Raw genomic sequence first — 14577 nt, 5'->3', positions numbered from 1 at the left:
CAGGTACAAGAGCTGGGGCCTTCCTCCGAAACATCTAACTCGCATGGGATCCCCCCACCTCCTACGCTACAGCATAAAGATGGACTCTGTGTGTACACTGATGCAGCATGGAAAGAAGGTTCAAATAAGGCGGGCCTGGGGTGGATATTCACAGATCCTACGGGTAATAATCAAATGTCGGGGAGTAAACTCGAGTTGTTTGTGTCATCTCCACTCATGGCAGAAGGATTGGCAATCAGGGAGGCTTTGTTTCAGGCCAGATCGAGGAACATCTCCACACTTATTGTAAGATCAGACGCTCAGACTTTAGTCAGAGCTATCAACGACAGGAAACCTCTTAAAGAGCTGTTTGGAATCATCTCTGATATTCTTAGCTTGTCTCTTGAGTTCTCTGTAATCTCTTTCGTTTTCATTCCCCGTTCGAACAACAATGCAGCTGATGCCCTTGCCAAAGGTGCCCTGCTTATGTCGTCACTAGTTGAGATGTAATCTCTCTTTTAAATTAATTGAAAGTCGTTCAAAAAAAAATAACAAACTGAATCAAAATTTACGGATATTTTGCCTGGTCCTAGTGAGAGTGCTCGTGTTTAAATAGGGACACGTATTGAAGTAAGACATGTGATGTCGGTTTCGAAGAACGACAGATCCAGACGACTAAGAGCATGATTATCCGGTGAACCCCTTTTTGGGTTTCTAATTTTTTTTTTGTTTTATCTGATTTAAAAAAGAAAAAAATAAAAATCGCACCAATCGCGGACCGTCACGTGTCGGTGAAACCCGTAAACAGTGCACAAAACCCATCTGAAGCGATCCTCAACTCACGTCTTCTGTCACCGTTTTTAAAATATTGGTGGAGCCCACACATACCTTTTTGCCTAAGAAACCGTTTTACATACTGCAATAATGCTGCTCTAACAAGCTTCTGACACGTTATGAACCTTTGAAGCTCGGTTCGGTCCATGGCCGGCGATCTAGCCTGACACTTCAATTGACTACCAGAAAACGTAAGTAACTATAATAATTGAGATATAAATCTACGTATTTTATTCGTTAAGAAAAGGTTGACAAATAAAAAAGATATGAAAGCCAGATGTCATCTTCTGAACATTGTATAAAATTAATACAGAAATACTATAAATTTATACTATAAATTAATACAGAAATTTACACAGGCTGAAATACTACTTTCGAACTATAAAAGTGATAAAAGAAACTGAAAATTAAAGAGTCAACGTACCGGTCAATTTTGTAAAGCTTTATGTAGTTCAACTGATGTTATAAAAAGGCCCAACTTTATTGTATGTTTTAGATAAATTATTTTTTTATCATAAAAACTCTTTTTTTTTTTGTACACTACTAATCATTTTTTGACCAATGTACACTACTAATCATTCCATTCAAACTTAAGTTCTCAAAGGGTTTAGTACAAGAGTTGTAGACAGGAGTGCATGCTTTAGTTCCTGACACGAGATATCCAGCTAAAAGATGCAGTCTCAAAGGCCAATGTAACAAAATTTAAATCTGCAACAATGCATTGAAAAATCTCCGTAGACCATGCATGTATCATGTTACTACTTTCTGTAGAAAAAAAACTTCTTCTAAGGAGGTAATTATTTGAAAATTTTACAATTTTGTTTTAACTCGAAGCAAGCAATTTTCTTGTTGATGAAAACATCACATCATTTTAAGTGAAGGACCATGTTTCACGTCAAGAGAAGACTCGTAAACTTCGTGGATGTGCATGCACGTGTAACTAATTCACAATCAAACTTTTTGAGACATTAGCTATACGATGAATCGTCGCAAAAAGATATAAATTAATAAATCAGAGGTTGTAATGAAAACACCCAACAAAATCTTAATACTTAAACTAATAAGAATCTAAGAAGGTGATCAAAGGCGTTGTTTCAGCCGGAAAACATGGGTTTGCTTACAGTTTATAACTTGAGACAATGTTGGGTGGGTAACAGTCAAAACCTTTAAAGTAAAGAATTATATTTGTAGCTTTTTCATGTTTTATATTTTAATTGCAAGGCCCTAAGATGGAAAAGAAAAGTAATTATGTAAAAACTAACGGTAGTCAGAGAACTAAAAGAATCTGAATCTCTCTAGGATCGCCCGTGAAACTTTATTTCTTAAACCATTACGTCTTCGCTTACGTATCATCATTGGATGACCTAATTATTTGATATGGGAAGTATTTAAAAACAATTAACTATTTCTTCCATTTTTCTAGTTTACACCATTTGAAACCTTGTAAGAAAATGAAGAAGCTTTCTATGAATGTCAAAGAAAAATCTAATTTCAAAATTACTTTTTAAAAAGGAAAACAACATTCTAATTGATTTATGTCATTGTATAAACACCTTATCATATTGGTTAAGGTTTAAAGATTTCTACACCGGAATATGGAGTTCGAATCCGAGATTATATAATTTTTTACAGATTATAATTAAGATATTAGCTTATCGCATATTTACCAAATTTTGCACCAAAAAATATATTTACCAAGTAGTTGATCATCATATGTAATAAAGTTAGAAATTATACGATGATGGAATATGTTATCCACTGTTAAAAAATTGATATATGTAATCAGAATATATATATATATATATATATAAGTATATCGATCACGTTCACATTTGACTTGGGAAAATTTTAGACATGCATAATTAACTAGATGTATACATGAAACTCGAAAGGCAATCGTGAGATAATACGAATAGAGAACAAAGCTTATCGATTTCCGACGTTAGTTTCCGACCGACGACGGTGGGCTCCTTAAGACACGTCGTCGGTCGGGATTCACTCTTAGCCCGGTCTAGTTTAGTGTAATGTTTTGTTTCTGGTCGTTTCCGGCACCGTTAGCTCCTCGGAGCTGCATGTCCGGCTTTTGTTTCAGTATCGCACCTTCCGTTTGGTAGATGACTGCTTTGACTCTGGGGCCGAGCCGTTCCTACTTCGGTGGTGGTCGCCGGCTATCGTATCATCAGGAGTACTCGAGTTGTCTAAAGGTTTTCGTTGTCGTGATGTGTGGTCGGAGGTTGGATGAGATCTCGAATCTATTCGATTGATTCTCTCCAAAGCTTAGGTGTTTATGCGTGACAGAGACTGAATCCTTATGCTTCCAATACAGTCGTTGGAGGTGGTTTCGGTGTTCATGGTTAAGTTCCCGGTTGATTCCGGTGGTCAAGTAATTATTGGTGAAGTTGAAGATAGCTCGTGTTCCGATGTGATTTCGGTAGAAGGTGACTACTGGTTCCAGAGGCGAGTCCAAATCGATGACTCTTTCCGGCGACATGTTCGGGTCGGTGGAGAATTGGGGAAGATGCTCCTGTGCTTGACGCGTGTCCCTCGTTATCTCCTTTTCCTTAATACACGTGATGTTAGCGTGTCTTCTGTAAAGGGGTTGCGTATGGGCTTTTAATGGGTTTGTGTCTGTTTATTTTTGTAAGTCCGTGTGAGCTTTTGTCTGGTGTGTTTTATGGGTCTGTTAGCAGGCTCCCTGTACTATGACCATGTTTAATATAATACCAGTTGGCAAAAAAAAAAGACTTGGGAAAATTTTAACATACGTCGAATCCCAAAACGGGGAAGCACATGGCAAAGCGAATATGATCCTAAAAAATCGAAATATTATTTTTTTATAAACTAATTTGGGTAAAAGAATAAAAATAAAATAACTGATTCGTTAAGGGTGTCCGGTGTCCAATTGTCCATCTAGTATTTTCCCGAGGGCGTGATTGTTCTTGTTCACGTAAAGAATATTATTTGGTCAACACTGTATAAGCAAATATCACGGAATCTCTGTACACATAAATATTCGTTCATTTTGACGGTAGTTTAATATGATACCAATTATATAACCTTACAAAAGAAGAGTTCAAATGCGAATAGCCTAACTGGAAGAGTTCAAATGCGAATAGATGAACAATAAGCTTTTTATTAAAAAGAGTTGGATGACTGACTAGCCATGTTGAAATTTATATCCGAGTTTTGGTAAGCTTTTCCTTTAAAAATTACTTTTTCTTTCCCTTCATTGGTTTTAAAGTTCGGCACTTCGCTAAAAGTTAATCCTGGACGTAAAGATGTTATATATAACACATAACAATATCAATCCTAACAATCTTAAAAAGGTTGGCTTGATTTTCTTTTAGAATGTACTATGATAGTATCCTATATTTTAGTTGGTCAAAATGTCAAACGTTCTGTTTCAGTCTCCAAGAATCTTATTCGTGGTAGTTGTCAACCAAGCAGGAAGTCTATTGGTTTCGTGCCATTGACCAGGTAACCACAAACGTGGTCAAATTAAGACTGAGTTTTCCTTGAACAACACAGATTCCTTGTAAGATTTTGATTCTTGACCCACCATCTAACCTCTCACAAAAAAACTTAAAACTCATTTTGATTATTTTCTTCTGAAAACTAGCTCTTTTTTATTTTAAATGTCCTTTTATACCTCACAGTATTTCTAGATTTTTTAAATATATAGTTTCTTTTTTTTTTTGAAAAAAGGCTTTAAATATATAGTTTCTTTCACTTCAATGTCACGGAGATGGTGAACTTTGATTAAACACATAAGACTGAATATATAAATCTTTTGACTGAGTGCCAAACTCTTTTGTTTTATATCCAATAACATGGATGTAACAAGAGCATATTCCCACGCGATCCACGGTTCCATTTGTTTACTTGCATATAGTAATATACAGAATCCGCAGGATTGACAAATTGTTATTCACACACGCATTGTTTGTTTCTTACAAATCATCCACATAAATACCGTAATATGCAATGCATGAAATTATATACACACGCATATATGTATATAAAACTATAATGTTAATTGTTACATAATGAAATAAAAGGAAAATCTTATATAAACTCTATAGTTCGTTTATTGTAAGAAATTATACCAGGGCGAGATTTTCATAAAATTAATTTTAATATAAATGCAGAAAATGAAAACTTAATTTGCTAATGTAGCACTATTAAATAGTATGATAGTTAATGAATTTATTAATACCAAAATTACGACCCACAGAAAGTATAATAAACAATAAGTATTCTTTATGTTTCATAAAAAGTATCATTTAACACCTTTTCTTGTTATACAAAAAATAATATTTTATAATTTAATGTAATTTATAGTTAACTGAAACTTAATATTAATTATAAATACATTGATCTTATAAATAATTTTATTTCTATCAAATATTATTGATTAAATATGTGTAACTAGTAAAAATATAAATGTATCTTACTCATTTTTTAAATCCGTGTGAAAAATTTTAAAATGATATTTTCGAAAGAGTACACTGTAACTGCAGCTGGTTTTATGGTTAGCTCAAAAAGGGTGCCTTTGGTTTTCAGAGACGAGGGGAGTATACGAGTTGCACTTATGTAATGTTTATATCGACAACATTATTACTAATTTGATAAAGATTTTTATATATTTCCTCCAAATTCAAATTCTTTAGTTTTGTATATTTCGTCCTCGAACATTTTTGTAAAAGAAATTACACACTTGGTTGCATGTCAAGAGTGAGAGTGACACATGTGTTTTCCACTAGAATGACACCATTTTCGTGACACTGTGATATCCTATAATATTGCCCAAAAAGCTTATCACTATAGATAATAGTAGTTGATAAGTACCGAAGCCTAGATGGATCACGAGATCAGAAACGGTCGACAAACATATATACACGTGCAAAAAACAAGAAGCGTTACAAGTCATACAATCAAAATTCAAAATGTTTTGATTACTTCAAATATGAACTAAAAATCCCTCGAAAGGTGACTCATATTTTATAGAAAACTTGTTTAGATTATTAAGTTTTGGTTTGATGCTCACTGAGTCATTGTTGATCGCTATGTACTTCAGACTTAGAATATCAAAATTAATGTTCGAAATTGAAATAGTGAAGTATGTCTAATCGGCGATCCGTCTATTGTGTATACATTTCTTTATAAACTTATGATATTTTTGAATTTTTCATTAACTATTCTACGTCAATTCATGAACAAAAAAATTAGGTCTAAAAGAAAGTTCGAGAGCTATTGGTTTATTGCAATGTATGGTGATTCATCTTATTAATAAAGTATAATTCATAAATAACTGTAATTTATTTTAGTTATCTTACGTGTGCATGGCGTGGCCCATGGCTGTACCCATCGTAAGGAGTCAGACTCATCCTCATATTAATTATACAGTACTGCATTTGATTGTTAATGAAACCGACGAAGTCGTCTAGCTTGGGTTACCGTCAAGAGCTGGACAACGTAATTTATTAATAACTCTACGATACATATTTTAACCTTTTAAAGATTTGAGTAGAGCGAATATACACATACAAAAACACACCTAAGTTTATTGCAAACTTGTTTAATTGATCGTGAAAGCTCTTGATTACTTAACTTAACTACCATATTATGATCGTCGACGTTAGCTTATTAAAACAAATATATACACGACGTTACACGAAAAAGACGAGAGATGAAAACGGTGGTTCCTTTCGGTCCGAGACACGTGGCAATATAGTGTGATACCTTTGCATCTAAGACACGTGGCATTATCATGGGACCAACTTTATTTTTATATACAAAGAGAAGAGTCACCACCACCTCCTTCAGCTGGGCCGGCTTGTAGGTCCCAACTCAGAACTTCGGTCCCATGGCTCCCACTTGTAAATTGTATTAACAGTCTCTCTCTCTCTCTACTCTCGCTCTAAATTTTGGTGCGCTTGAGCATCTATATAAGCCACCTCTTGGACTTGGCATTTCTCCCACACTATCTCTCACTCTTCGAACACTGCAAAGGCCAAATTACAGATTCGAATAACAGTGCAACTTCTTCTTCTCCTTCCTCTGTTCCCAACACCTGTCGTTTCTTTAACTTCTCTCTTGGCCACATTCCTTTTACTAAACCCATTTAAAGATCCATCTTTAATCACTGGTTTTTTCATAAGGGCACGATCTTATCAAGGGGATCAATCACTTTGACTTCACATCCTCTGTTCTCAAAATCCCCTTTTTTCTTACTTCTTCTCTGTTTTATAATTTTTTATAAGATGGTGAGCCAAAACGTCGTCGTATCAGACGCCAATACAGGAATCATAACCGTCTCCAACTCCTCCGTCTTTGCTCCTTCCGCTCAAAAACCACCGACTGTTCCTGGTCACATCTCAATTTCCAAGAAGAAACTACTCAAGAACCTAGAACTCAGTGGCGCTCAAAGTCAGAGACTCAACTCTTGGGTTGACTCCATGAGAGCTTCTTCTCCTACTCATCTCAAATCACTTTCTTCTCTTTCATCAGAAGATGAGCTCAATTCTTGGCTTGTAAGCTTCACTACACACTTTTTCAGAAAAACTCTTGTGTTCTTAGATGATTCTTGAATTTTTATTTTGCTGAACTTTATAATTTCGACCAGAAACGACATCCATCGGCTCTTGACATGTTTGAAAGAATCATCGAAGCTTCAAGAGGAAAACAGATCGTTATGTTTCTTGACTATGACGGTACTCTTTCTCCAATCGTCGCTGATCCAGACAGAGCTTTTATAACCAGCAAGGTTCTTATTAATTTATCCAGACATAGGTTTCATAAACATCTTCATTGTTTTTTCCTTTTATATCTAATCTTTGTTCTGTGTGTCACAGATGAGAAGAACAGTGAAAAAACTGGCCAAGTCCTTTCCAACTTCTATAGTTACTGGTAGATGCATAGACAAGGTACATTTCATTTACTATTTTTGAAAGATTAATATTAATCAACAAATTTTGAGTTAATTAGCTTATAAGCATAATGATTTTGTAGGTGTATAGCTTTGTGAAGCTAGCAGAACTGTATTATGCTGGTAGCCATGGAATGGATATTAAAGGTCCAACAAAAGGTTTCTCCAGATACAATAAGGTATACAGGATTAATAGTATATTATAAAATTACAATCACAGTTTTTCTTTTGTTTATTTTAAATTTTACTTTGTTGCTTAGGATAAACCATCTGTTCTTTATCAACCAGCTGGAGACTTTCTTCCCATGATCGATGAGGTAAATAAAAGTTTGTTTTTCTTTTTGTTCATCTTTAATTCTGTATGTATATGGTTGAGTATTGACTTTGAAATGTTTTTGTAGGTTTTTAAACAATTAGTGGAGAAAACCAAATCAACACCAGGAGCCAAAGTGGAGAACAACAAGTTCTGTCTTTCTGTACACTTCCGTTGCGTCGATGAGAAGGTACATATTTTACTAAGTAATTACAAAGTTTCCTGACTTGTGTATATATATATTTAAAAGGAAATTTCTACTGTAAGTTCTTCCAGTTTTATTTGAAAATATTAAATGCTTACAACTTTCTTTGGAAAAATATTCAGAAATGGAGCGACCTGGCTTTAAAAGTTCGGTCGGTGGTAAAGAACTATCCGACATTGAAACTGTCCCAAGGTCGGAAGGTATGTTGTGGCATCTTGTTTTTGGTGAATTTAAGTAATCTATAAGAAAATTGTAGTAAAACTTATGTAAGGGGAATTTATTTTTGGACTTCAAACAGGTTTTTGAAATCCGACCTATGATTAAATGGGACAAAGGCAAGGCTCTTGAGTTTTTGTTAGAGTCACTTGGTAAGATATTTCTCCTCTTTTAAGCCCTTTCTAATATATATATATTTCTCCTCTTTTATTTTGATTAATTTTACATTCAAAGCACATAAAAAAGTTCTTGAATTTTTTTATACTTTTGTGTTTGTTTGACGTATCTTATTGCAAAAAGGTATTTTATTTAGAAGAAAAAAACCATCAACAATAGTATCTTGAATGTTTATTATTTTAGAATAATACTTTTTTTTTGCTAAAAAGAATACTAAATTAGTTACTTAATACTCTGGCTGTTGCAGGATTTGAGAACTCTAACGATGTATTTCCGATATACATTGGTGACGATCGAACCGATGAAGATGCTTTTAAGGTATACAAATTAAATTAGTATTTTTAATATTTCTATTTCATAATTTTGAACTTACAAGTCATTTGGATATATTAAAACCTATTTTTACTATGTGAAACCTATCCATAAAATCCTATACTGTAGTCTGTACACAAATGATTTCACATTACTAATTGTGCATTATTTACGTTTTAACTTGTGACCTAATTTAGCTGCTTCAAGAGAGAGGACAAGGCTTCGGCATTCTTGTCTCCAAATTTCCCAAAGACACTAATGCATCGTATTCTTTGCAAGATCCACCCGAGGCAAGTACATATACATACATACAAACAAGTTACGCGTATATGTACACACCGTATATTTATACAAGTATAATGATATAATTGTGTGAATATGTACAGGTGATGGATTTCTTGCGACGGTTGGTGGAGTGGAAACAAATTCAACAATGATCATGAAGGGGGCAATGGAGTAATCATAGTAAAAATAATCATCAGCATATAGTATATATTTATAGATGATGTATATCCCTAACCTATAACGGAACATTTTACAAGATATACAAGGGAAAATTCTTAACGTGCCCTTATATATTGGTTGATCTTGTTCATCATAATTCTCCGTAAGAAAAATACGAACAAGAACTTTTGTCAATCAGGGATATATTTTTCTTTCTATTATAGCCTTCTAATTCTAAAGGCATTTTTTACCTTATAAACTAAGGGAAAGTATGGGAATGGGTATTTTGTAAAATCTACATTTTCTGTCCTATATCGCTGTTTTTATCTTCGTCAGTAATCTTGTAAAATGTTCTTTTTCCGGTATCATCTTGCAGAACGTATTATAGTTTATCTGTTCAAAAAAGAATGTTTCATTCTAAATGCTGGAACCATTCTTTAAAAATCATGCATCTAAATATTGACCAATACAAATTTGTAAACCGTAGATAAAAATTCTTAAGTAACATTCATTTTTAATTCCACTAGAAACATACTACTTCTTTTTGGACTAAAACACCAAATTTAAAATACACATAATATAGTTTTATTATCAAAATACGTTTTTAGTATTTAATTTAAAACATGATGAAATTTGCATATATGGTTGCAAAAATAAAATAAATTTTACGAAAACTTTAAAATACAATAAATGAAACAATTCTTTTCTTTTGAAACATCTTAAATAAGAACTAAGAAGGAAGGAGTTAACTAAATTTAATTTATTGCTTAATAGGATGTAGATTGTCGACTAGTGAGATTTAGACACACATCCTGTTAGATTCGGGTCCATTCCTTAATACATCCATGATGGGTCCATTCCTTTTTCCACGACATGAAAACATACAGAGTACTCTTGCTGACAATGATTCAGAAATGACTATTTCTCCAACTTCCAAATCTTCTTGTGAATTAAAGTACATTTTTAACCACAAAATAAGGTTAAAAGTACATTTTTTCCCTTTGTTGCTATGCTTGCACCGCATGAAAACAAACGTTGAGTAGGGACGTGTTCTCTTTATGTCCATATCATTGGCCGCTCAGGCTCCCACCATGCGCATATTTTTCTGTAAATTTCTTACACGTTTCAACATTGGAAATGTCGGTCCACGCTTCGAGATCTTTGATCAGTCTAATCTCAAGCATCAATGACCTCTTAACTTAAAAAGGATCATGAACATACCACATATGTGCATGTATATGCATGTGAAGAGGAATTCCCTAGACAAATTTAATTGTTATGATCGTTGTTGTAATTGCTTTAAGAAACAAGGAACAAACGAGCAATTAGTTAGGAATTTGGTTAATATTTTCATTATTATTGTCCATGATAGCAAATGTCCATACCATTACAAAGATATTGGGTTTTCCAATAAACATGGCCCATTAAAATTCAGACCATTATAAATGAAAACATAAACATAGTTAGGTTCAGTGTTCCTCTGCATCAAGAAGTTCTATTACAAAGCTCAAAACATATAAACTTCTAAAACAATTATAAGCGAATGAGTTTTAAAAGCTTAGACGGACTCAGAGAGTTTATCTATAGCCTCCCAGTCAATCTCCAGAGAAGGATACTTCTGCAAACCTATGCAAAAGCTCTCATTTTCCTTTATCCATTCGCTTGAGAAATTCAATAACGTTATATTCGACTCATGAGAAGAACCAGACTCGTATCCGAATATATCCGGAAATTCACGTTCTTGATCTGGTTTAGGACCGGTACGTATATTGAAAACCAAAGAACCCTTCCTCTGTTTTGGCCGGTTTCTTGAGCTCATGCATGGGAAGATCAGAGCTATTGAAGATGGATGCGATCTTAGCGTTGACAGTAGGAGACAAGGTCTCCTTGTATTCTTTGTTGTTTGGGAAATTGAGACGAGCGTTTTCTCCTCTTATATTACGAGCAGCTTGGTCGTAAGCTAATGCAGCTTCGTCCGCGGTTTCAAACGTACCGAGCCATAACCGGGTTCGGGTTTTAGGCAACCTTATCTCAGCAACCCATTTACCCCAATGCCGTTGTCTTACGCCTCGGTGTAGTTTAACCGGTCTAGTTACGTCGGTTTTCTTCATTAGGGTTGGTTTAGCGTTGAGAAGATGGAGGTTATGGGCACTACCGCCACGACGGCGAGTTTGGTTTTGTCTGAGATGCAACTCTCTTTGAATCTGGAGGATTTGAATGGGAGTGAGCTGGTTTAGCCCAATAGGACCGGTTTGGTTATTGAGAGTTAATTGTTCTTGTTTTGATGAAGATGGAGAAGAAGATGATGATGATGATGATGATGAAGTTACCTTCATGAACGATTCAAGAGCTTGCATGAACTCTTCTGTGTAGCCATTCATGTTCAAAGATACTTCCATTTGTGATTTATTACTAACAAAAAAAAGGAAGAAAATAAACACTTGGGAGAAAAGAGATGAGCTTCTAGAAAAAAGAAGAAGAAGCCCTATGATGAGAAATAAATTGGCTAAATAATATGAAAAAAGGCACAGGAACAAATAATTTTGTTTGCTGTTTCGCTTTGAAATATTCTTGTGTTTGATAGTTTGGCCATATCATTTGGCTTATATATGTGGTGAAGTCAATGACGTTGATGACGTCATGTGTATGTTGTATATAATGTTTCTTAACAACAAATGCGTATATCTAAGAAAATGAATGCATCCAAGTAAAATATTAGTATCAAATAAACGCGTTGACAATTGCCATGTCCACTCAGATTTCGTTATGTTCTCAAGTCAATACCCCCTTCTTTTAATTGAAAAATAAAAAGAATAAACTAATTCATACATGTCTATGGAATTTTACCATGTGTTAAATTCATTGCGTACCGAATCAGTGAAACAATGCATTTGAAGATTTCAATCCCAGAATGAAACTATTTCCCTATAGCCTTATGTGAGCATAGTTGACATATGTACTACTTGATTGAAGTTTTAATATAATCCAATGTCATAACAACAAAAAGGCATGCTTAAAATGTATAGTTCTTCTTCTTTTCAAGAACAAATATCAATAATGATCTGTATATAAACTTTGAAAATAACTGTAATCAACATTTTTGATATTTGATTTTGAGTGTTGTGCATTTGATTTTTTAATTGGGAAAATTAGCAAAGCAGGCTAAAAACCATAAGGAGGATTGGAGGAAGAAGAAGAAGGATTTTACCAAAAAAAAAAAAAACATAAGAAGGAACGAATTGGAGTTGGAACCAATCAGCATTGAGTGTGAAAACAAAGTGGCCCTGCATAGAAAACTCTGTTGGGTCCCATATAGACGTGTTCACACGTTGTCTCCACGTGGACTTGACTTGTAAATTACGCGAAGCACTTTTTTGTTCAAAGCACAATCTAGCGATGGACAAAAAAACTTGAGTTCCAATAACCGAACCAAATCGGATACAAAAAAATAGTATCAAACATGAAGCAAAACTGGTTAAATATCGAAGAAAATTCAAAATATTTACGAACTGAAATATTTTGGATATATGAATATATCCGAAGCAGATTTATATAGCAAAATATATTAATTATTTTTAAATTTAACAACTAAAAAAATATTTAAAATATATAAGATATTTTAAAATTGTTCAAATATTTTAAAATATATACAAACAGTCAAAAATAAATATCTTAAATAGCTAAATAACATTTAAAACACCAAAAACATTTAAAGTATCTATTGATTCTCCATCCAAATATTCAAGTCAAACTAATTTTTAATTATGTTAAGTTTAGATATTTTGGAATACAATATTTAAGTTTATATATTATATATATTTTTTTATATTTTAAGAAACTTAAAGTATATATAAATTTAACCTTTTAAAACATAATTTTAATGGTCTATATGAACTTGAACCAAACCCGAATAAATACCGAATGGAGCTAATATTTAGTCTCATTTTAGCAGAACAAAATTCTACAGATACTGCCTTCTAGATTTTTTTTATTATTATTTAGAAACCGACAAAGATTTCTTTAGTTCGGAGTTTAGACATTTGTATATATTACAACCTATAATAATCGAATTTTAATAATAAGATAAACATAGTATTAGAAAGAAATGAGGCTCAATGTCAAACAATAATAAGAAAGATATGGTCAATGTATTTTTTTTTTGAACGACTATATGGTCAATGTATATAAACATAACTTTAGATAGAATATTTGGATTCTTTATCAGCTTTTTGTTTGCTTCAGGAAAAGCCTGGAACTTTAGGTTGCTTCTTGTGAATCTTCTTTACTTTTATTTTCACGCTTTCAGAGGATAATTTTAATACTATCAAAGCAATCAATTTTTCTTAGTAGCCAACAACCACCACAGAAAGTAAAATGTTACTAGCATTTTTCTTGTTTTTTTTTATGAACAACCATTATATTATAGATAGTGCATAACTCGATCACATTTTAATTAAGCCATGGGAAAATTTAGAGATGTACATAGATTATATGTGATTGGGTTATACCTATGTCGATGTTGTATCATCACATAGGTTTTTGTTTGTTTGCTTAAAAGTATCATCACTTAGGTTTAACGAATACGCATATCTGAGTTCTACGGGCAAAATGAAAAAAATCATAAAATCAAAAGAACTAGATGAAATCGCTAATTAGTTGACTACATGCCATCTTTTTCATTTCTTTAAATAGTTGACTTTGCATGTCAGAGCAGAATATCCACTATTCTTAATGAATTCATTGCTAATCTATTAATAGACATGATTAGGTAGCTAATCAATATTTATCATGATTCTATCATAATTGAATGGACCTCTATAAATTATTAGCACTAGTGGACTCGCACCGATGGCATGCTACCTCTTATCTTTACTTAGAATTCCAACAATAGTTGAATGACACTTTCAGTCACCTAATTATTAAGGTTTATCAAGGGGCATTTGAAGTAAAAAAAAGATGAGAAACCATATGGAAACATGCTCAAGAGAGATGAGACATACACCACAGAGACAAATATGGTAACAAATCATAAAGAACAGACACAAATTGCTAGGAGAAAGAAATGAGAAACCATATGGAAACATGCTCAAGAGAGATGAGACATACACCACAGAGACAAATATGGTAACAAATCATAAAGAACAGACACAAATTGCTAGGAGGAGCAAG

The 14577-nt window shown here is 33.3% G+C and overlaps 1 protein-coding gene and 1 pseudogene across 1 annotated transcript; one reads left to right on the top strand and one right to left on the bottom strand.

Moving 5' to 3' along the window:
• The first annotated feature begins 6784 nt into the window (after window positions 1-6784).
• Window positions 6785-9776, top strand: LOC106382885 (probable trehalose-phosphate phosphatase J). The gene is made up of 11 exons (XM_013822970.3): window positions 6785-7346; window positions 7439-7579; window positions 7668-7739; window positions 7825-7920; window positions 8002-8058; window positions 8143-8244; window positions 8382-8459; window positions 8558-8627; window positions 8900-8970; window positions 9162-9254; window positions 9351-9776. The coding sequence occupies exons 1-11, from the start codon at window positions 7077-7079 to the stop codon at window positions 9399-9401; spliced, it is 1101 nt and encodes a 366-aa protein (XP_013678424.1). The 5' UTR covers window positions 6785-7076; the 3' UTR covers window positions 9402-9776.
• A 969-nt stretch (window positions 9777-10745) lies between these two features.
• On the bottom strand, window positions 10746-11807 carry LOC106380175 (annotated as a pseudogene).
• Window positions 11808-14577: the final 2770 nt, after the last annotated feature.

This window comes from Brassica napus, chromosome A2 (genome assembly GCF_020379485.1).
Source record: "Brassica napus cultivar Da-Ae chromosome A2, Da-Ae, whole genome shotgun sequence".
Classification (NCBI taxonomy): Eukaryota; Viridiplantae; Streptophyta; class Magnoliopsida; order Brassicales; family Brassicaceae; genus Brassica; species Brassica napus.
The sequence above is the reverse complement of the archived record's forward strand: the minus strand, read 5'-3'. Positions and strand labels throughout refer to the sequence as shown.

What these genes read in the sequence shown, in the direction of transcription:
- LOC106382885 (XM_013822970.3), top strand. Translation starts at nt 7,077, where the DNA reads ATGGTGAGCCAAAACGTCGTCGTATCAGACGCCAATACAGGAATCATA. An exon ending in CTGGTAGATGCATAGACAAG is followed by an intron (nt 7,740 to 7,824) that starts GTACATTTCATT and finishes ATGATTTTGTAG; the next exon opens with GTGTATAGCTTTGTGAAGCT. An exon ending in AACTGTCCCAAGGTCGGAAG is followed by an intron (nt 8,460 to 8,557) that starts GTATGTTGTGGC and finishes GACTTCAAACAG; the next exon opens with GTTTTTGAAATCCGACCTAT.